Source organism: Nannospalax galili, unplaced genomic scaffold (assembly GCF_000622305.1).
Source record: "Nannospalax galili isolate Female #2095 unplaced genomic scaffold, S.galili_v1.0 scaffold180, whole genome shotgun sequence".
Taxonomy (NCBI): domain Eukaryota; kingdom Metazoa; phylum Chordata; class Mammalia; order Rodentia; family Spalacidae; genus Nannospalax; species Nannospalax galili.
The window spans coordinates 2394914-2416380 of NW_008348199.1; the positions used below are offsets into that span (position 1 = coordinate 2394914).

Genomic DNA, 21467 nt, shown 5'->3' on the forward strand with positions numbered 1-21467 from the left:
GTGGGGTGGGGAGCCTGACTCTGAGAACCCTCCCAGTGAGAAGGTGCCCCCTTCACAGAGGGGCGTGGCCACCCAGGACACTGTGGACTTGGGGACACACATTACTCTCCCTCATTCACCCACCAAACAAGTGTGGCCTGTTCACTATATGCTGGAGTCAGTGTTTAATGCCGGGGTAGCAGATCTGTGCCCTGCCCAGAGTCTCCTCTGGTTCAACTCTCAGATAGAATGACAATTTATAGACACCATGGCAGGTTGCTGAGGTGTTGGTTGTGTGCTATGAGACCACACCCTTTAAGGTGGACTTCCCAGAGGAGGCCCTGCATTGACTGGGAAGCCCCAAACACGTGCTGGAAGGAAACTGAGGGAGTGAGCCACACGTAGGAGCTCGGTTCAGGCCAGGCGGGGATGGACAGGGCTTGGCTCCAGGGGAGAGGACGACAGTGTAGGTCACCTGCCCTCACATTGTGACATGAAACAGAAGAGGTAGACAGCAGCTGGTGCAAGGCAGAGGCGAGGGCCCTAGAATCTGCCGAGGTGTAGGCAGGGTTTAGAATGGAAGACAGATAAGCCAGATGAGCTGGACTGTGTGAGGGTGCAGGTCTTGGGTTGTGGAGGGGTGATGGATCCACCCTGAGTGGGTGGATGGATGGGTGGATGCACAGCCTAGAAACAAGGGACACAGAGGGATGGTGAGGAAGCAGGGGCATCAGAGACCTCTGTAACTTGGGGACTCCATGATACAGAGCCACATCGAGGTCCTCTGTGGCCCCTGAGGACTGACGCTTAACTTGCAGCTCACCTGAAAGCAGGACTGGCCAGGACACTTGCGTCGGTGTCCCACTGGCTGCACTGCTGCAGGTCTAGGCTTTTGCCCCCACATCCTGTCCCTTTAAACAGCAAACAGGCTGAAACAGACATCAGATAGGATCCTTGTAAACCTCTCTGCTCTGCGTTTCCATCTGCACAGTGGGCATCTGGCTCTGCAGTGTGGTCAGTCCACACATTTGGTGGCCCTGGTCAGCTACCACTTTGTTGTGAGTAGGACCTTCCTGTCTGCGCTTTCTTTTCCTTTGCCTGGTGGGTCTCCTCTCCTTTGGGGCCAGCAGAGGGACCCCTGCTTCCTGGCCTCCTTAAACCCTCAACCCCAGCCAGGTGGGTCTGCTTGTCCCTCGGGCACTCCGCCTGCTGTAACTGGACTAAGCCAGAGCACCATCATTCCTTCACCTCTGTCCTGGTTTCGTTCTCCACTGCTGTGACAAAACATGCTGACCAACACTAACTTGGGGAGGAAAGGGTTTATTCGGCTTACATCTCCGAGGTCACAGTTCATCAGGGAGCCCAAGGTAGGAACTCGGGGCAGGAACCTGGAGTCAGGAGCTGGAGCACAGGCCTTGGAGGAACGCTGCTCACTGGCTTGCTCCCTGGCCCCTGCTCAGCCTGCTCTCTTATACAACAAGGCCCACCTGCCCAGGGGTGGCACCACCCACAGTGGGCTGGGCCCTCCCACATCACTCAGCAATCAAGAAGATGCCCCTCAGACATGGCCATAGGCCAGTCTGGAGGCAGTTCCCCAATTGAGGCTCCCTCAACCCAGGTGTGTCAAGTCGACACTAAAGCCACTCACCACAGTACCCCAAGTGGCTGCTGCCCACTTGTCACGCGAGGTGACCAAGTCATAGGTGGTGAAAAAGTGAGGTTCCACTCCTTAATGCCAGTAGGTGAGCTGGAAGATTTGGGTTTTTAAATATTTTATTTATTATTTTTTATTTTATGTGTATGCGTGTATTGCCTCCACGGGTAAGTGCACCTGGGTCGTGCAATGCCCGAGGACAGAAGAGTCTGTCGGATCCCCTGGAACTGGAGTTATGGACCGTTATTAGCTGCCATGTGGGAGCTGGGATTCGAACCTGGGTCTTCTGCAAGAGCAGTCAGTGCTCTTAACCACTGAGCCATCTCTCCAGCCCAAACTGGAAGATTTGTATACATGGCCGTATCTGTCTGAATTCCCACCTACACTACTGAGTAGATATTAGAGAAACTGAGGGTCAGAGATGGATAGAAACTTACCCAGAGCCAGCTGCTGGCAGTCAGCACAGACAGGAACTGGAGGTGTATCTTTTCAGTTGCAAAACCTGCGTAATGATTAGGGGCTTTGTGCTGGGAAGGTGAGTACCGAGACCCCAGAACCTAGACCGCACCTATAGCACAGTGCTGAGGGCTGGAATGCTGGTCACACCTCACTGTGTGCTGTTACTTGCTTCCTGTCTTTCCTTTCCAGGTCACAGTGAGCGGGCCTTACAGCAGGACTTACAACAGTCTTCACTGTGGCCCTATATTCAGCAGAGGGTTGGCCACCTAAGAGATGCTCAGGCCTTACTTGTTCCCTCATTCACCCAACAGTTTGTTCATCCCACACATAAGTGTGGGCACTGCTCTGGGAGCTGGGGCTGGAGCTGAGCAGATAAGGGTCCAGGTCTTGTGCTTGTGAGGCAACTTGTAGGCAGAGGCAGGGGACAGGGATGGGGATGAGGTGGAAGCAAAGCTTGGCAGATGTTGTAACTGCTGAAGGAGGTGGGGATGGGGGGCTTGGGGACACATCCCAAGGCAGCCTTGGATGTTAGCAGCAGGAGGCAGGTGGAAAGGGATGGGTGTTCGGGGAGTTGGACTTGGAGGGAGACAGAGCACAGGAGCTAGGCACCCTGTGTGGCTGGGATATAGGGATGGCCTAATGAAGACAGGATGGCAGTCAGGAGTCTATGGGAGGTTCCTGAGGGATCCAGGGGCTGAGTAGGGCTGAGGTGGTTGGTGTGAAGGGCAGACTGCAGACCCACCCGCAACAAGCAAGCAGGATCTGTAACATAGACCTGGGGCAGGACAGGACGAATCAGGACTTGGGGGTGTGGTCTGAGCAACTGGAAAGAGCTGCTGTCTGCCGGGTCCGACTTTGACCTTGTTCAGTCTGGACTTCTCGGCTGTGGGTCTGGAAGGTGGGAGGCTTGGAGCCAGACTTAGAAGGAAGTAGTGAACAGGTGGGTCTGCAGTCCTACAAAGCCCTCTCCCGCCGGACAGCAGTGACTCTGAGGCAGGGCCAGAATGTTCTATGTTATCTCACACTATTTAGCATAGCGACTCTGCACGTAAATGTTTGGCAACTGAATCACTGAGCCAACTCAGCTAGAACTTTCTACAAAATCCCAAAGCATCTAATTTGACACTTGTGGGGGAGCAGGGTTGGCTTCATGTTCTGAACAACTCCTGTGGGGATCTGGAGCATGAAGGAGTCAGTGTGCACCTCCAGGAAGCTGGACAAATTCTCGGGAGGGCTGTGTGAGGGGACACAGGTGTGGGTCCACAGCCTCACACTGCTGTCTGGCTTCAGGCCACAGACATTTTAGCGCACTGACGGATCACTCCGGGCACTGCTGAGCCTGTGTGCAGTAGCATCTTAACTCCTAGTAACAGCTTCAGGGAGCCACTTTGTCTCCCCCCGTCTCACAGAAGACGAAATGAAACATGGCTGTCAGATTTGGAACACAAACTCACAAGTGGTAAGAGGCAGAGTCGGGATTTGTGACTCATCAGCCTGCTTCCAGGTACCCTTGATCAAGTCACAAGCTGCTGTGCCCCTTAGCTTCTTTCTTCGTGTGCAAAATGGGAACTCCAGGGCCCCTGTGGGCAGCACCACGGACAGAGCTAAAGAGGCTCGCTCAGTCCTCCGGCAGAGCCTGGGTCCAGGTGACTCAGTGAAGCCCAGCACAGGATTTGCTTATCTACAGAAGAAGTGGTCAGACATTCCAGGAACCTGTAAAGACATGGAGAGTGATAGCTTTAAATTCTCTAGGGAGCCCCAGCCCACTCTCCACACTTCAAGTCCAGGTGCCCTAACTGTCCCCACACTCCAGCTCCTCACTTTGAAAGAGAGGTCAGCATGCAGCTCCGACTCCAGGTGGAGGCAACTAGGGCCAGGCGCCCGGGAACAGTGGGGTCTCCATGGAGGAGCCGAGTACCACTAGTGGGGTGGGGGGTGACCATGAATGGCGGGAAGGTGCGGAAGAGAAGTTGATGTGTGTGTTTTGTTTCTAGGACCCCTTACTCTGCCTTCTTTAAAACAGACACTGACAGAGACGGTATAATCAACATGCGTGATCTTCATAGATTGCTGCAGCAGCTGCTGCTCGACATGAAGGATGACCAGTTTGAGCGTTTCCTCGGCCTCCTGGGCTTGAGACTTAGTGTCACTCTAAACTTCCTAGAGTTTCAAAACCTGTGTGAGAAGAAACCTTTGAGGACAGACGAGGTGCCTCAAAGCCTCATTAGGTGAGAAGGCACAGGCCGTGTGCTCAGAGCCATCAGTGTGTGGAGGCCTCTCACCAGGAAGGTCACACCTCTGAGGCCGCAGTGGGACACAAAGGCCCCCAGAGCTGTCTTGTGTTTGACTTCAAAGAAAGGGTCACACAAGGGGGCGTGGTCAGATACACACCCACAGTCCACCCTGGGGTGTGGCCGCACACCTCACTGGCCATCCTTCTAGGCTCTTCTCTAGACACAAATGCATCTGTCTACTTGTTTGTCCTTTCTTCACCGGGGGTCAGCTGTGTAAGCCTCCTGCTCAGCCTTTCACGGCTGGACTCTGGAGAGCTTTGGGCACTCTTGTTCTGCTACTGGGGCCAGGCAGGGGCTGTGCATGAATGGGCTCAGGTGCCCCTTTTCAAGTAAACTCATGACCTGTCCCCAGGAGCAAGGGACGTCCCATCTCCTCCTCATCTCCAGATGTTCATCCAGATGGTATGTGCGAGTTCGGGGAGACACAGGCTTTCAATGGCAGTTGCTGGGAACCAAGCACACTCAGTGCCTCAAGCACAGGGACCCCTCTCTAGCCCATCCAGGGCAGTGTTGCCCCTGGACCCCTGCCTGACCCACAAGCCTCACACCAGCCAGGAGGAGGGTCTCAGTGCCCACTCAGGTAACTCTGTCTCTGAGACCTTCTTGAAATCAGACTGAGGCCACCACCTGAGCAGTACCTCATGGCGGTTCCTGTTGACTCCTGACAGATGCTGACCTGTGCGCAGAGTAACCAGTCTGCCTCTCCTTTCCGATTACTCCATTTTGCTTTAAAAAAATGAGTACGTGTGTGGTGGGGGTGTACATGTGTGATGGGGGTGTTCATGCTTGAGAGTGTGTGTACACATGTGTATGGGTTCATATACATACATGTACACATACATGTAGAGGTCAGAAGTCAGCCTTGAGTGGTTTTTCTCAGGAGCCCTCTGCCTTACTTTTTACAGGATCTCTCACTGTCCTGGGGCTCATTGATTTGACTCGACTGGTTGGACAGTGATCTCCAGAAGTCCTCCTGTTTCTGCCTCCCCAGCACCGACATTACTAGCAAGTGCCACCACACTGTGGCACCACACCCGCCTTTTATGTGGGTTCTGGGGATTGAACTCAGGTCCTGATGCTCGCAAGGCTTCAAGCCCTTTCCCCCATCTTCTCAGCCCTAGTGACTGCAATTCTTTTGACATGCTGACACCTGAGGGGGTTGTCTAATGGGATGACACAGCACATTAGTACAGCTGTGTGGTATTTTCTCCAAGGCACACATGACCTCAGGGGCTCCAGATGAGCCCCCTTCCACCCAGGCTGGTAGGTATGAGCCCCTTCCACCCAGGCAGGTAGGTATGAGCCCCCTTCCACCCAGGCAGGTAAGTCCTCCAGAGGTACAGCTCTGGCCAGACCCTGCTGACATCCAGCAAAGCTGCGGAAGGCCCTGTCGCCTGCATGTTGTTTAATTTTCCCCTGGATTCATAGGTTTTATTTTGAAAAAATAACCACTGGGAAAAAAAGGCAAGAAAATGACCATAGCCTCTCCCTAACTAAGCTAAGCAGTCATGTGACCTGTGAGCTGCACACCTATGTCTCATTGCTCAAGTTCTGAGCTTTTATTGAAAGAATTTTCTAGAGAATGTGCAGAATGAACTTGACAGAGTTCAAACTTGGAGTGTAGACTTGCCCTTCCAAAGACTTGGCCCTGTTCTTTCCATTTGCTGGCTGCTTGCAAAGGGTTGGTTCTGTGCTGAACGTGGCCCCAGACCTTGATGGCGCAAATGTGGACAGGGCTCAGTGCTCCCCCCAGGGGTGGAATGCAAGCCATGCTGAGGTAGAGGGACTGCAGGAACTCAGAGAGAGGAAACCCAGACTGCTTTAAAATGTCCGAAAGTAAGCATGGGGGGCTGGAGAGATGGCCCAGCGGTTAAAAACACTGACTGTTCTTAGCCAGGCATGGTGGCTCACACCTTTAATCCCAGCACTTGGGAGGCAGAGGCAGGCAGATCTCTGTGAGTTCAAGGCCAGCCTGGTCTACATAGTGAGTTCCAGGACAGCTGGGGCTACAGGGAGACCCTGTCTCAAAAAAGACCAATAATTGAAAAAAAAAAAAAAAAAAAAGACTGTTCTTGCAGGAGACCCAGGTTCAAATCCCAGCACCCACATGGCAGCTAACAACTGTCCATAACTCCAGTTCCAGGGGATCTGACAGCCTCTTCTGTCCTCCTCAGGCATTGCACAACATGGGTGCTCCTACTTACATGCAGGCATAACACTCATACATGTAAAATAAAAATAATAAATATTTTTTTTAAAGTGAGCATAGGAGAGCTGGGCCTTGAGGTATGAGTAGGAGTCTTATCACTTGCCAGAGGGAAGGTTGTTCCAGGTTAGAGAAAGTATTTGCAAAACTCAGAGTCAGGAAGGTCAAGCATTCCCGGGAGAAAATACTTGTGGCACAGCTACATGGTGGGGTATGGTGGGAAGGAAGCTGGAGGCCAGGACAGCAGGCAGGACGTGAAACATCCTTGGGTTTGTGTGCCACAGATGAGGGAGTCTGACTTTGCTCTACAAAGATCCTTCAGCAGCAGCACCAGAATAGAGGATGGACACAGTGGGCAGAGGCTGGAGCCCAGTAGAACACAGGCTGGCCTCCAAGGGTCTGAGAAAGACAGCCTTAAGACCCAAAGTCAGACATAACTTTAGAGAAAGTGGCTGTTTCCGATCAGCCTCCATGTTTGTGCTTCATGGAGCCATACCAGCTCTGCCAGGAGGCACCTCCCATGTGACTTTAAGGATGAAGGAATTGGACCACAGAGAAGAGTTGTGGTGATTGGTGATCAGTCCTAAGGACCTCAGAACAGGTGGTGGGCAGGAAAGGAGCTCTGGTACCAGCTAGGAGGGGCAGCTTCCTCTGCCTAGAGGCTGTTTCTCTCAAAGCCACCTGGGATGGCCTTCTAGAAACCTCCTGCCACCTTGGCTGGGCCTTCTGCCTTCTGGCCTCCACTTACCACCTGCCTGTGATGTTTATGAAAACTTTGCAATTTACCTTGTGGAAGAGAGCCTATGTGTCCTTGTTTGTTCCACATTGCGAAACATTGTCCTTTGCTGTGTGGGTGCCAACTGGAGCCACTGGCCCATGACAGCCTTCTGCTCACACATTTAAGACGCATCTACCTTGACCATCTGCCCACTCACCACCCATAAGAAGTATATTTTGATGTACAGCCGTCATACAGGTTCAATGGATATGCTGTGGGTCCTCACCACAGACTAGATGGTGCAGATTCTTTTCACCAGCATTAGACTTCATGAACACAGTTCCCAAATGAAGAATGAGATCAGAGTCAGAGACTGGGCCAGCCCTGGCTTCAGGCGCAGAGCGCACGTGTGCACGTGGGGAACAGCATATTCTGAAGACGGAGGTGTGGCTCTTGCTGAGTTGGTGGTCCAGCGGGAAGCCCCTCTATGCACAGGTGGGGCTTCGAGTGAAGGTGATGTCAGGGATTGTCCCTGTGAGCAGACATGTGTGTCTTTCAGGATACCAGGATCTATTCGGTTCACAAGCTAGGTCGACTCTGTTGGCCTCTGCTTCCCCAGAGGCCCTGGTTTCGCTGGTCCCAACACGGGCTCTTGTATCCCAGTGTCTTTTTGTTTTGGTTTCTGGTTTGGTTTTATTGAGTCAGGATCTCCTCCTATAGGCCAGGTTCACAAACTTGCTGCCTGTACCTCCAGAGTGCTGGGGTTATGGCATGCCCCCCGCCCCCAGCTTGTACTCTTGTGTTCACTGCCAACAGTAAGTGCAAGTCACACATCGCAGTTCACACAGTAATCTATAGATACAGGCCACAGAGTGGCTGTTAAAGGGTTAACAAGGTGGCAGTGTTCAAAGGAGTCATGCTGCAGGCGTAGAGTTGACCCCCAACCTCCTGCAGAGGGCTCTAGAGAAATGAGTCCAGGTCAAGGCTGGTCTGAGTGACAGTTTGAAGTGGGCCACATGTCACAGCAGGAGAAACTGCCCTTGAGCCTAAGCCCAGGGTCAGAGTTAGGGGTCCTTCCCTGTGACGATTGTAATGGGTACAGCTTGTAACAAGTACCCAGGCCATCGGTCCCTGTGTGGTCTCTCTGTCCTCCTCCTTTAGACCCTTGTGAGGGGCCACATTCAGTGGGACCAAGGGCCATGTGTCTGGCACTTCTATAAGCCTCCTGTATTTTCAGGTGCTATTTATTGGTACGAATAAATTATTTATCAGTTTGTGCCTCCTGGTGTGCAGGCAGATGGTGGTTGTTTACTTGCGTAAACAAGATGTAGAGTCATTCCATCTTGGCACTTAAAGTAATTCAGGTCAAAACTGTTGCTTTATAACACGGCAACAGAGGCTGAGGCTGAGGAAAGCTGCTGTTCATGCTGCATGGGGCCAGCCCGGGGAGGTGAGCTGTGCTCCACAGTATCTCACTGGGCTTCAGTCCCTTCAAGCCAAAATGGAGAAAATAAAACAACCCTGCCAGCCTTCCCAGACCCCCGTGGGGGCCACAGCCACAGGGGGTGGCGTGGCAGAGCTGGGGGTCCTTCCCCACCCTTGAAGTTCTGAAATTCTGAGGAGTTGGGTAGGCAGTTGGAGAGATGGCACACAACAACGGGTGAGGATGAAGAGGTGGTACTGTTCCAAGGGGCGACGGCATCCAGGATAGTGCCAGACACCGGACTCGGAGGGAGGAGAGGAAGAGTCGGAGGGAGGAGAGGAAGAGTCGGAGGGAGGAGAGGAAGAGTCGGAGGGAGGAGAGGAAGAGTCGGAGGGAGGAGAGGAAGAGTCGGAGGGAGGAGAGGAAGAGTCGGAGGGAGGCGAGGGAGGGTCGGCCAGGCCAGGAGGCAGGTAGAGGGGAGCCAGGTGAGGCACAGCCCCTGAAGGCTCTAGTGGACAGAACAGCCCAGGCTGCCGATTCCTCCAGGACAGCCACCATAGTGCCTCCTGGAGGCCCTGGTAGGACCAGCAGAATGGTCTTTTTAAAGTGTCTTAAAAAGTGTCCCTTGTCTGTAAGCAAATTTAATAGAACTGTCATCATCTTTGAATCCTAGAAGCCTAACCTTTGAAAAGTAGCTGGGGGAGGGGGAGGCCGAGCAATTAAGAGCGTGTACTGCTCTTACAGAGGACTGGAGTTTGCTTCCCAGCACCCACATGGCTGCTCACAACTGCCTGTAACTCGAGATCTAGGAACCCAACTCCTCTGGCCTCTGAGGGCGCCTGCATTCATGTGTTCATTCTCCCCCCACAACATACACATAACTAAAAACAGTGAAATAAATCTTTAAAAACGAACTGGGAAATCTGACTACTGTACTCTTGAAGAGTGCCCCTGCTGTTACCAATCTGCTTTCTCACAGCTTGCAAGTTCAAACTTAAAAATGGTTAGTTGTTTCTTCCCTAAGACACTTAATGTTATATTATTATTTTTTTCCAAACCCTCTGAGAATAAATGAGCCCTGTGAGTTTTGTGTACTAAAAAAGAAAAAAGAAAAGAGCCGTTCAACAATTTTTCAGCATTTCTTAAAATCTGAAACTAGACCAAGACTTAGAAAGTTTCAGCAGCTCCTTCTGCTGCACAGCTGGGGAAATAAGATGGTGTTTAATGATTAAGTTAGACCAGGTGTAAAAGAACGGATTTTAATGGCATATTTGAAGCTGGGGGCAGGGAGCCCCCTGGGAGAGTCCTAAGCCCATTACATTTAAACATAGCTGTTTTTTCTTTTAAGATGCAAACAGAAACTTGCAGAATTGGAGCTAGCTTGTGAACAGGCTCAGCAGTATCTATTTATCAAGGCCCAAACCAGATGGGCGGACTTGTCCAAGGTAAGAAGGTGATTATCCCCTTCCATCCGTTGAAAGAAGAAAGCCATTTCTGTGATTCAAGGTGCTTTGCTGATCCCCACTGGCCAGAGCTGTGAGCGGGCAGGGTGGGGAGGGGCAGCAGCATCCTGTGCCTGCTGTTGGGGGGAGGGAGCAGCATTGGGTACCCACTGTGTGGGGAGGGAAGCAGAGCCAGGTGCCCGCGGGGGGGGGAGTAGTGCTGGGTGCCCACTGTTGGGGGGGGAGCAGTGCTGGGTGCCCACTGTGTGTGGGAAGTGGTGCCTGGTGCCTATTGTACTGACTCCCTGCATTCCCCAACACTCTGAAAGGCCTTGGTTTTGTGGTTATGATTCGGTTACTTGATGATTTCTATTATTATTTATAGAGACTATACATTTATAGAAACCTAGAACATTCCACCTCTACTTTTCACAACTGAGGAAAATGGGCTCTAAGAACTAATTCTACTCTTTGAGATTTTAGCTGTTATTAAAGTTGCTTAAAGATATAATAAGAGGGGCCTGTGAGATGGCTCAGCAGGTGAAGGCACTTGCTGCCAAGCCTGATGACCTGAGTTCAATCCCCAGAACCCACATGGTGGGAGGAGAGAACTGAGTCCTGCAATTTGACCTCTAACCTCCACATGTGCACTGTGTATGTACATACACAGCTATGACAAAAGGAACTGACACACCTGTCATCCTAGTGCTCAAGGCCAAGGCAGTGAGATCTGCAAGTTCACAGCCAGACTGAGTTACATAGGAACTGAGGAAGACCCTGCCTCAAAGAACCTAAAGAAGCTGGGCATGGTGGCACACGCCTTTAATCCCAGCACTCAGGAGGCAGAAGCAGGTGGACCTCTGTGAGACTGAGGTCAGCCTGGTCTACAGACTGAGTTCCAGGTCAGCTGGGGCTGCAGGGAGACCTGTCTCAACAACAATAAAAGTCAGGCATGTCATCCCAGCACTAGGGAGGAGGGAGCAGGAGGACTCAGTTCAAGGTCATCTCAAACAAGCAAGTTTGAGACCAGCCTGGTCTATATGAGACATGAAAGGGAGAGAGATTAGGTTTCCTTCTGATTCTCAAATACATCAAGCTTGTTCTTTTAAATATTTTATTTATTATTTTTATTTTATGTGTATGAGTGTATTGCCTGCATTGCATATAAAAACACCTGTGTCCTGAAATGCCCATGGAGGTCAGAAGAGGGTATCAGATACCCTGGAACTGGAGTTACAGATGACTGTTAGCTGTCATGTGGGAGTTGGGAACTGAACCCAGGTCCTCTGCAAGAGCAGCTGGCTAGTGCTCTTAACTATTGAGCCATCTCTCCAGCCCCAACAGTGTTTTTTTTTTTTTTTTTGTTTTTGTTTTTGTTTTTTTAAATAAAACTAAGACATAGCTGCTATCTTTCATTAAAAAAAAAAGAATCACTTTAATTCCCAGCTAAATACTCATTTTCCTTGACACTGCTGGGCACAACAGTGAGAAACTGTTAGGTATTCCATGGAGAGGTTCCTGGCATCAACTCAGGCTTGGTGAGGATGAAGGCTTTAAATGAAAACTCTTGAGAAATGTCATTGGTAATTTCACACTAGTATGAACATGCAGCTGAAAGAGTTGTTTCTTCCTGCCTGGCCGAAATTCTAGGCCACACACTTCCAAGGCCCATGCTGTCTACAAGTAGTTGAGTAAGTTGTAACTACAGCCTGAGTCACGGGTACCCAGCCCAACGGTGACAATAGCTGAACCATGGGATAAGCACACAGAAGATGCAGACCTGGAACCTGGGACGTGGAGTACCGAGAGTACAGCACATTCACTCTGGAAAGGAGTTCTAAGCTGCATGCTGGATGGATGGTTCTTGCGCTACCCTGAAGGACGCCTCTGCTGTGTTCCGTTTGGTCACCAACCTGTTGGCTCTTTCTTCCCAGTTGTGGGCTGTGGCTCACCGGGGCAGGACTTCACCCACTTTCTTGCCCTTCTCCTCACTGTGGTCCTCCCTCTCAGTGTACCCACAGCTTCCCAATCCCACCAGCTGCGGCGGCTCTGCTCTTAGTGGGAAACTTCTAGATTCTCTTTTGCAGTGCCAGCCTCTGGCCTCTGGTAGACATCTCTCATTGAACTAAGGACACCCTCATCTTAGTTTGCTGAGTTACTGTCATCCATGAGGGTTGGGTTTTGTCACATGGTGCTTTTGCATGTTCAAAATGGTCATGTGGCTCCATTGGTGGGTTAGATAGCACTGAAGGGTTTTTGGCCGCTGAACCCGCTTGTATTAGAAATCCTGCCTGCTCAAAGCACAGACTCTTCTCCACTGGGGCTGGCTCAGTTGGCAGATGTTTCCTTGAGGGTCTTCACACTTGTGTTCATGTGATGGGTCTGGAGTTTCTTTTTGGCCTCTCTGCTTTGGCCCTGTGCTCACAGAATGAGTTAGGAGGGATTCTTCTGGCTTCTACCCTCCCTGTGCCCTGACAAGCTGTGATTCTCACTTTTGCCTGCCTCTCCAGCCCTGGGGGTGATGGCTCGCCTCCGATCTCAGTCTGTACAGGACTCATAGGAATTGTTCGTTTTTCAGTTTGTTCTGGTGTTTGCAGGCTGTCACTGTGTGACTACTGCCAGGGTCTCTAACGCCAGGCCCAGGCTGCAGGCTCGGTTGTTTCCTAAGCTGTGACTCTACTGTGGAGTAGACAGAATGAAACATGTAACTTAAGCAGATTCATCAGAGCCAGCATGTGACCTCCATCTGAATGGAGGGAGAGTCATCTTGGCCTGTGGTCAGCGCTCTTCTGCAAGGGACCAGACAGGACATGCTTTGGACTTTGCTCCCACTCCACACAGTGCTGGTCCCCTCCCACTGGGGTTTTCTGCTCCAGTGGGGTGGCGTCGAATCTCTTTGCAGTCTCCACTTGCATTTTATTGGTCATTGATGAGACTGATCACCTTTCCCTTTGGCATCTCTGTAGTCAGGTTAATGCAACTTAACCCGACTACGTACAGTAAATGCTTGCTATGTTTGTTTGTACAGGCTTCATATTACGTTGTCTGTCTTACTGGGTCTGGATACTAGTTTGTTTTAAAGTTTAAAAATTTTTTTTCTTTGGAAGTGTTGGGAGTAGAACCCAGAGCCTCGGGCATGCTAGACAATCATTCTACCCCTGTGCCTCACCACAGCCTCAGAGGAGGGATGCATGATGCAAAGCTCTCCTTCCCACCCTCCTGCTTTGTTATCTGTCTTTTGAGAAATAGAAGCTTCTCCCCCCACCTCCTCCCTCTCCTCCCCCTCTTCTTCCTCCTCTTCCTCTTCCTCCTCTTCCTCTTCTCCTCCTCTTCCTCCTCTTCCTCTTCCTCCTCTTCCTCTTCTTCTCCTCCTCTTCCTCCTCTTCCTCTTCCTCCTCTTCCTCTTCCTCTTCTTCTCCTCCTCTTCCTCCTCTACCTCTTCCTCCTCCTCTCTCCTTCCTCCCTTTCCCCTTCCTCTTCCTCCTCCTCTTTTTTTCTTTTACTTGTTATTTAGTTTATGTGTGTGTTATGCCTGCATGTATGTAAGTGCACCTGTGTCACACAATGCCTGCAAAGGCCAGAAGAGGGAGTTGGAGCCCCTGGAACTGGAGTTACAGATGGTTGTTAGCCACCATGTGGGTGCTGGAATTTGAACCCGGGTCTTATGCAATAGCAGCCACTGCTCTTAACCACTAAGCCATCTCTCTAGCCCCCTTTTTCTTCTTCTTATACTAGGGACTGAATGTTGACTGCCACACACAGTAGGCAAGTGCTCTACCATTTAAGTCTGTCCCTAGATTGCTTTTTACTTTGTGTTTTGAAACAGGTCTCACTAAATTGCCCAAGTTGACCTTGAACTCAGTCTGTAGCCCAGGCAGGCCTTGAACTTGTGTCCCACCTGCCCCAGCCTTCAGAGGCACTGGCATTACAAGCCTGTGTCCACCAAGTCCAGCTTCAGCCCTATTTTTAGTCAAGGTTATTGGAATTTCTCTATAGACGCCCTTGAAATCCAGCCTTACCTGGATTTTGTGAAATTATTCTGTTCTCTTAAAGAGCTTCAGTTCCAACCTCCACATTCAGTTCCTAACCTGTGGCTCGATGTCCACAGGTCGGGAGGCGTGATGGCCATGTGTCCTTGTATTTCAGTGTTTCCATCCTACACTCCACCCTTGGGGTCTCTCAGCACCTCGTGCTGCCCAGTGGTCTGTCTGTCTGTCCTGAGATATTCTACACCTTTCTAACGTATGAGTACATCTTTACCTATTAAAGTTTTGTTGTGCTTAAGATTGAACCCAGGCCCTTGTGCATGTTAGGTGAATGCTTTACCACCAGAACCATATCTCCTGTGTTTGTGGATACATTGTCATCAGCTGGTGTGCAGCCAAATTTCATGTAAAAAAGGTCTGGAAAGACGGGTTGGGGGTCACGAGTGGTTCCTGCTGTTGCAGAGAATCAGTTCAGTTCCCAGCACGTCAGATGGCTCACAGCCACTCGTAGCTTCAGCTCCAGGGATCTGACAACTTGTCTAGCCTCTGTGGGCACCATGCACCACCACACACTCAAATTTTTAACTCCATTTCCAGAAGAAACTGCTGGAGACTAGGGAGACAGCTCCGTTGGTAAACTGCCTGCCTTGCAAGTATGTGGGCCTGGGCTTGATCCCCAGCACTCACATGGGCACAGTGGTCTGTGTTTGTCATCCCAGTGCTGGAGGAGGCAGGGCCAGGAGGCTTCCTGAGGGTTTCTGGCTGAATCGACAAGCCCCAGGTCCCAGTCTGAAGTACAAAATAGCACCAGAGGAATGACCCTGAGTTGACCTCTGGCCTCCCAAGCCCCCACATCCTGACACCACAGAAATAAAAATAAATAAATAGTACTCAAGTTGGTGGGTGGGAAGAGAAACTTGTCAGGGTGTTCCATACGCTGACTGCTGATGACCCTTTCTGCTGTGTTACTGAACACCATCTTCCGTCGTAGAATTTCGTAGAAACGGATAACAAGGGAAATGGCATTCTCCAGCCAAGGGACATTAAGAATGCTCTGTATGGCTTTGACATCCCCCTCACCCCAAGAGAATTCGAGAAGCTTTGGGAAAGGTAAGTGTGTTGGCAAGAGGGGCCTCCTGATGGTCAGGGGTCAGCGGGGTCTGGGAATGGGTCTCTGTGGCAACCTGGATCCTGGTGAAAAGCAGCGGTGGTGGGCATGCTGATCCTCAGGAATATGAAGTACCGGGCAGTGCCTGACCAGCAGTACTGGACCGAGGTTTGCAGAGCCCAGAGTTCAGGAAGGAAATAACCAAACTTTTGAGAACTTGGAGTTGTTTCGAAGGGCTTTCACACTGGAAATAGAATCTAATGTAGGTGCCGTTTTTCAAATGCTGTGACTGTTTTGAACCAGGCCCCTGTCTTATTTCCTGTGTGGATGCCTAAGCTTCAAGCACCCTAACGGTGCCATGTGGTTCTGATTTCTGCTTCTGTCTTTCTTTGTGGCATGCTGTCACCCCTGGTGTCCCCAGGATGTGTGCACCAGCATCACGTGTCCTCTCAGCAGCACACCCACTGGGCGTGTGCTCACCAGTCGGTGTGCGCCACCTTCAGGATGTGTGCACCAGCATCACGTGTCCTCTCAGCAGCACACCCACTGGGCGTGTGCTCAGTCGGTGTGCGCCACCTTCAGCATCTCACCTGACAGGCAGAAGGCTGAAACGTTGACTGGGTTCAGAACCTGGTGGGTTGTTTTCTGTCTAATTGACACATGCAACGTGGAGTTCCTACATGGGGACCTGGGCTCCGAATGTCCGAGGGGACAAGGACAAAGGTAGAGGGCTCCTGGCAGTGCCTACCACATGGGCATTATCCCAGAGGAGGGGTAGTTGAGGGTAAGGAAGATCCAGGAGTGGGTCCCTTGGTGTCCAGTGGGAACAGACACCAGGATTCCATTCAAGGAATGAAAACAGAAGTGTCTGAGAGGCTGAAAGCCCAAGGGGACTGTGGCACCACTCAGAGACCAGGAGATGAGGGAGCAGTGGAGGAGGGGGGCTATACACAGACCTCCAATCTCCACTCCTCACCCTAGCACCAGGGTCCAGAGGAAATCAGATGTCTCTGCATGTGAGAAAGCTGCCTCCACCCCAAGGAGAGTCATATCCTAGCCCAGCCAGGTACCACTGATGCTGCCATGGAAACTTCTAGAGTCCCAGTCAGCACTGAACAGGAACTACCAGCACTGTCCCCAGCAGGACTCTGACCTCTTCCTGCCATCTTATTGGACCTCCTTGGAGCAGCAGGGTGGGGCACAGAGGTCCTGGGAAGGGTAAGCACAGGAGAGCCACATGAGGTTTCATAGCCTCCCCTGCTGGCTGTCCGAACACCAGGCTGCACCCCAAAACAGCAATGAGACAGGTTCTCCTTGGACTGACTCAGCATGAGGAAAGTGGTCCAGGAAGTCTGGAGCAGCTGGGCCCATGTGACCTTCCATCAGCTCAGGGAGTCTGGGCAGGTCCCAGTGATGTCAGGACAGGGTAGGAAGACCCCCAAACCAGGGGGCAGAAGCAGAGAGGAAAGTGATGTGGTCTTCTGAAAATTTGACTCTCAGAAAACACGACAGGACGTAGATGGAAAGCATTTTCAGCATCCATTATTCACACAGCACTTATTCAGACCTGTGAAGCGCACTTGTTAGGGCTGTGAGTTATTCTGGAAGGGCCTGGTTTATGCTGTGGAAGTGAATTAATAAATTGGCCCTAAATCTCAGCAGCACAATACCTCTGTTTCCTTACTCATCCAAACTCTGTAGTATGCTAATGGGTCTTGAGAACATTCCCCTTCCAAGAGTAAGGAGGGTCCGGCAGCTCTTGGGTAGCAGCCTGCCTTGCCGCCTTTGTGGGGTGCTCACCCCAGCAGGTGGGGATTACCTGATGCACATGTGGGCTTCTGAGGTTCTGGTCCTGGAGTGCCATGCCTTTGCCCACCACCATTGCCCAGGTTGGCCCAGGCCTAGGCTGTGATGCAGAGACTGGCTGACAGGATCAGATGGATCCTGGCAGAGGCTCTCGGTGGTTGAAGGAACAAAGCGCACTGCCCACTGACACCAGTTCTGGAGCTGGGAGCCTGCGCTCTCAGGAGCAGCCTGTGGGCTAGATTTTGGGGGACCCGAGGACCCCTCACCGTGTGAAAAACATGCCCATTCCTATGGTCACTTTGGAGTAACTTTGGAGAGCCTGTGTCCAACCCTGACTGGGCTTGGGCCATCTGAAAGGCAGTTCTGCCCTCAGCATGCACACAGCAGCTGTAGTGAGGTCATGAGTTGAGTCTGAACCAACAGCCATCAAGAAGCCAGGGATGGGGGAAGGGCAGTCCATGAGCAGAAGCTTCTGGAAGCTTCTGAGGACATCCTGCTTATATGGGAAGAGCCTAAGCTCTCAGCCTGGACCAGCAGGGGGTCAACAGACACGGGTATAGCTTCACTGCACTTTGCCATAGCTTGGAGCCATCTCCTGGGGCTGCGTTTGCTTTCTGAGTGCTTCCTCTTGGCCACTCCATCGGGTGGGATTCAGCTCATTTGACTCTGAAACCTTTGCTGGAAAGCGATGAAGAAAATGTTATGAAGGTGCATGGACGAGAAGAGACTGCAGGAAAGCTGCCAGGGGAGTCTGTGGCAGCCCTCTAGTTTGTGCACCAACCAGGCTACCCAGCCACAAGCTGAGAGGGCTTTGGTCCTGACAGGAGCCTACATTATATCAGGACTCAGATATAAGGCTGATTCACAGTGTGGGTGCTGTGTGTCAGTATTCAAATAGAACAGAGAAGCCTGAAAAGGAGCCATGCTGTAGGTCACAACTCCTGTTCTTAGTCAAGGCAGAGCCCAGACACCCTCCTCAGATGACAGCTAGGCAACATCAGAGGGGATATACCTCAAGGTGGAGTCTGAGTGAGCAGGGGCTTCAGCAGAGAGAAGTGGATTGGCCAGGGTAGGGCCACAGGGGCAGAGCTTAGCACTGTCTCTGAAGGAGGCTCCCTGTGGAGGTGTGTCACCCCTGAGGCTCCACATGGAGACTTGTCACAGGTACGAGTGGCTGTGAAGACAGTCCCCTATGGCTCCATGCAAGGCTGGAGCACCGAGGCTTGGAGAATAAACAGCTTGGGCCTGGACAGAGACTGCAGAGGCTGTCTCAGGACCTGTACTTGCCCACTGGGCACCGCTCAGGCAGCTGACTCCTTTCCATTTGAAGAGTGTCTGTTTGAGCCATCAGACCACCCTCCAAGATGGTACCTCCCATCCCAGCTACACAGGGCTTCCACTTTCCTCTGCCACATAGTCCAAGTCATCTTTAGGACTTACCCCATGCCCCCTAAATACACCTTTACCTCTGGGGCCAGTGGTATTCAAAGAAACTCCAGCAACATGCAAGAACCAGTGTCCAAACTGAGCATGAACAACCAAGGCTCTTGGTAAAGCTTACTGAGTGATGGATGTGCACATATGTAAATTCCATGTACAGCGGAGTTGCTGTGTATGCACTGAATGGGCAGTCACCTGATTATATCATAAATTAATGGCCCTGGCTATATGCAAATACAAGCTTTTGTGGGGCCTGTTGATGAGCACGTTGCCTCTGGCACATCTGTTGCTGAGCCATTTTAAAATTCAACCTTTATAGGCAAGTTGATTTTTTTAATGTTACACAGAGGATTATATAATGAAGGGTGAGGTTATGTAGGCTGAATTAACTCTCTTATTATTCACATTCATAACAGTATTTTCGTTGTGACTGTGCAATCTGCTCTTCTGTGCCTTCGCAACCAGAAGAGCCTGTTTGTGATCTCCGTTAATGAAGTAATTAAGAAGTGCCTTTTCATTCAGCCAAGTGTCACGACGGAGAGAGGGCTGCGAGGAATCTGTGCTGGGGACTGAGGGGCACTGCCTCTTTGAGGGCTCCACACTCAGGAAAGTCACATGACTGTCAAAAGCCTTCCCGAAGGGCTTTGGATGCTGGGAGCAGGTGATCAGACATAGCAGCAGCCCAGGACACTGGCCATCTTGCAGGAGACATGACCTTTACATAGGAACTTAGGACAGGTGGAGGCCCCCCCCACCAGCTTACAGACAGCAACAGCAAATGCAAACTTGGTTGGGGGTCCCCATAAGCATTAACAGCCCCTCACTAGCCCCCAAGAATTTAAGGAAGGCCAGGATCATGGGATGTTAGACCTGGGAGGTTAGAGAGGTTTCCTCAGCAGTTGGCCTCCTGTGGCAATGGGGACCCCTAGGAGTTTGTTAGGGATGTCTTGACTGACTTACATGTTAAATCACTCTGGTAACACAGGCTAGGTAGGCAGAGTCTGCTTGCTAGGCACAGGCCCCTTTGTGCTTTGTTTTAAAAGCAAGAGTCACAGGTGAGGCAGGCTGTTCTTTCTGGTCTTTGAGTGTGACGGTTGTGCTAATCACACACACCTGGAAAGGCTTGTGGACAGTTCATAAGCGACAACAATGCTGCCATGCCACGATACTCAGCCTCTGCCAGGAAGGGCTGCCGTGGTCCAGGGAGGACCAAGCCCAGAGCTGGCAAGGTATTACCAGGTCACCAGGCCCCTGTTGTTTTGTCTGGGAGCTTAACACCTCTAGCAGAGACAACTACCTGCAGAGAGAAGCTTTAGGTCCACAGGGCAAAGGGAGACCAGGAGGTGGCTCCCATAGGTGTCCTGGCAGGCCCACTGGCTTTGGGGCAGGATGGCTGCCTCTGACTCCTGGCATCCTTGCACATATGAACACAAGAGCAACACCCTCCCTCAAGCTGCTTACCCTCTTCTTCTGCCCCCACCTGTGAGGAGGAGCATGCCCCCTCCACCTCAGGAAAACAGAGTCCGCCTCATTGGCTGGGTGCAGTGTGCCAAGTGACCTGGGGCTCTGAAACCATTCTAAAGGGCTCCTTGGATTCTGCACCCTACAGTGGTGCCAGAGAACCAGCAGTGTCCACAACAGCATCCCCACTGTGGGGAATCAGGTTTGCAAGATGGTTTAAATAGAAGACTCATTCCTTGTAGTTCTGGGTTCATCTGGGGAAAGTCAGGTCTGCCATGCCACTCTGTCTCGGATTAGTGTGGACCAAGATCCTTCTGTAAAAACAAATGCCTTTTTGAAAGAAAAAAGAAAATGGGCAATTTGCCTTAAAATTTTATTGAAGCAATCCTATTCTACGTGAATAGCATCAAGAGATAAAAACCCTCCATTACTCCTTTTTAATGAACTATAATTCAGAAAAATCTTGATAATAGAAAATGACTTAAAAGGCACACTGTTCAGTTCTTATCTTGTTTTCCTTCTGGGCTCTCTGGTTTGGTATGTGCAAGCCACATCTCTTCAGAGTGGAAATGGGGCTTTTACCATCCTCGAATCAAGTGGTATTCATCTGCCACAGCTTCAAGATGAAATGTGCTTTGCGAAGGCTTTCTCTAACCCTCAGCATAGTTCCATTTACATGTAGGTGCTGAGTTTTAAAAGGACAACTGAATGTTTGGAAAGGGGGTTTCAGTTTTCTGGGGTTGCCAACTGTGTTGCCACAAATGTGACAGATGTGTGACTTGGGTGCATTCTCTTAGGGCAGGTCACCTGCCTGTCGGTCACCTGGGGGTTCTGGTCTGCCCGGCCGCCTGTGCCTGGCAAAGAGAACTCACCCAACAGTATAGGTGTAACAGTATGGGTGTGGTCATGGCCCTGAGCACCCGCCCACCTTTCCCACCACTGACCGCAGCATTTGCTTTTGCTTTTGAAGCAATGATACAGAGGGAAGGGGCTGCATCGCGTACCAAGAGTTTCTGCAGAGACTTGGCGTTTGCTCTTTGCCAAAGGTCCACCGGCCCTACAAGGAAGACCATTTCAACTTCCTGGGTCACTTCACAAAGCCCAAGCAGGTCCAGGAAGAGATCCAGGAGCTGCAACAGATGACTGACAGGTAGGTGTGTCACTGACAGGGCCTGGACGGCAGCCGGGTGTGTCTGCTGTGGAGCCTAGAAACTACTCTTGTCAAAGAACTGCAGTACTTAGCAGTCACCCGTGCCCTACCTCCCCAGTCACGGTTTCACACATCCCTTCATAGTTTGTAGCTCCCACTTGAACATTGCCTGGTCGTGTCCTGCATGGTGCCTGGCCCACCAAGAATGCAGGCACCGTACGGTGTCTGTGGCTTTCCCAGGTGCCTTGGAACCCTGTAGGTGCCATGTACAGACTGTTGAATGAGTGCATGTGCGCATGAGTGGACATGATTTAACTCACTGCTTAGAACCAATTAGAATT

At 51.3% G+C, this 21467-nt stretch overlaps 1 protein-coding gene across 1 annotated transcript in view; it reads left to right on the forward strand.

The window, feature by feature from the left end:
- The window catches only part of Efcab6 (EF-hand calcium binding domain 6), a 205876-nt gene that overhangs the window by 136035 nt on the left and 48374 nt on the right, over positions 1–21467 (forward strand). Inside the window, 4 exon segments of the mRNA XM_029569164.1 lie at positions 4087–4320; positions 10082–10178; positions 15153–15271; positions 20947–21126. Of these exon segments, the coding sequence (XP_029425024.1) occupies positions 4087–4320; positions 10082–10178; positions 15153–15271; positions 20947–21126 (630 nt within the window).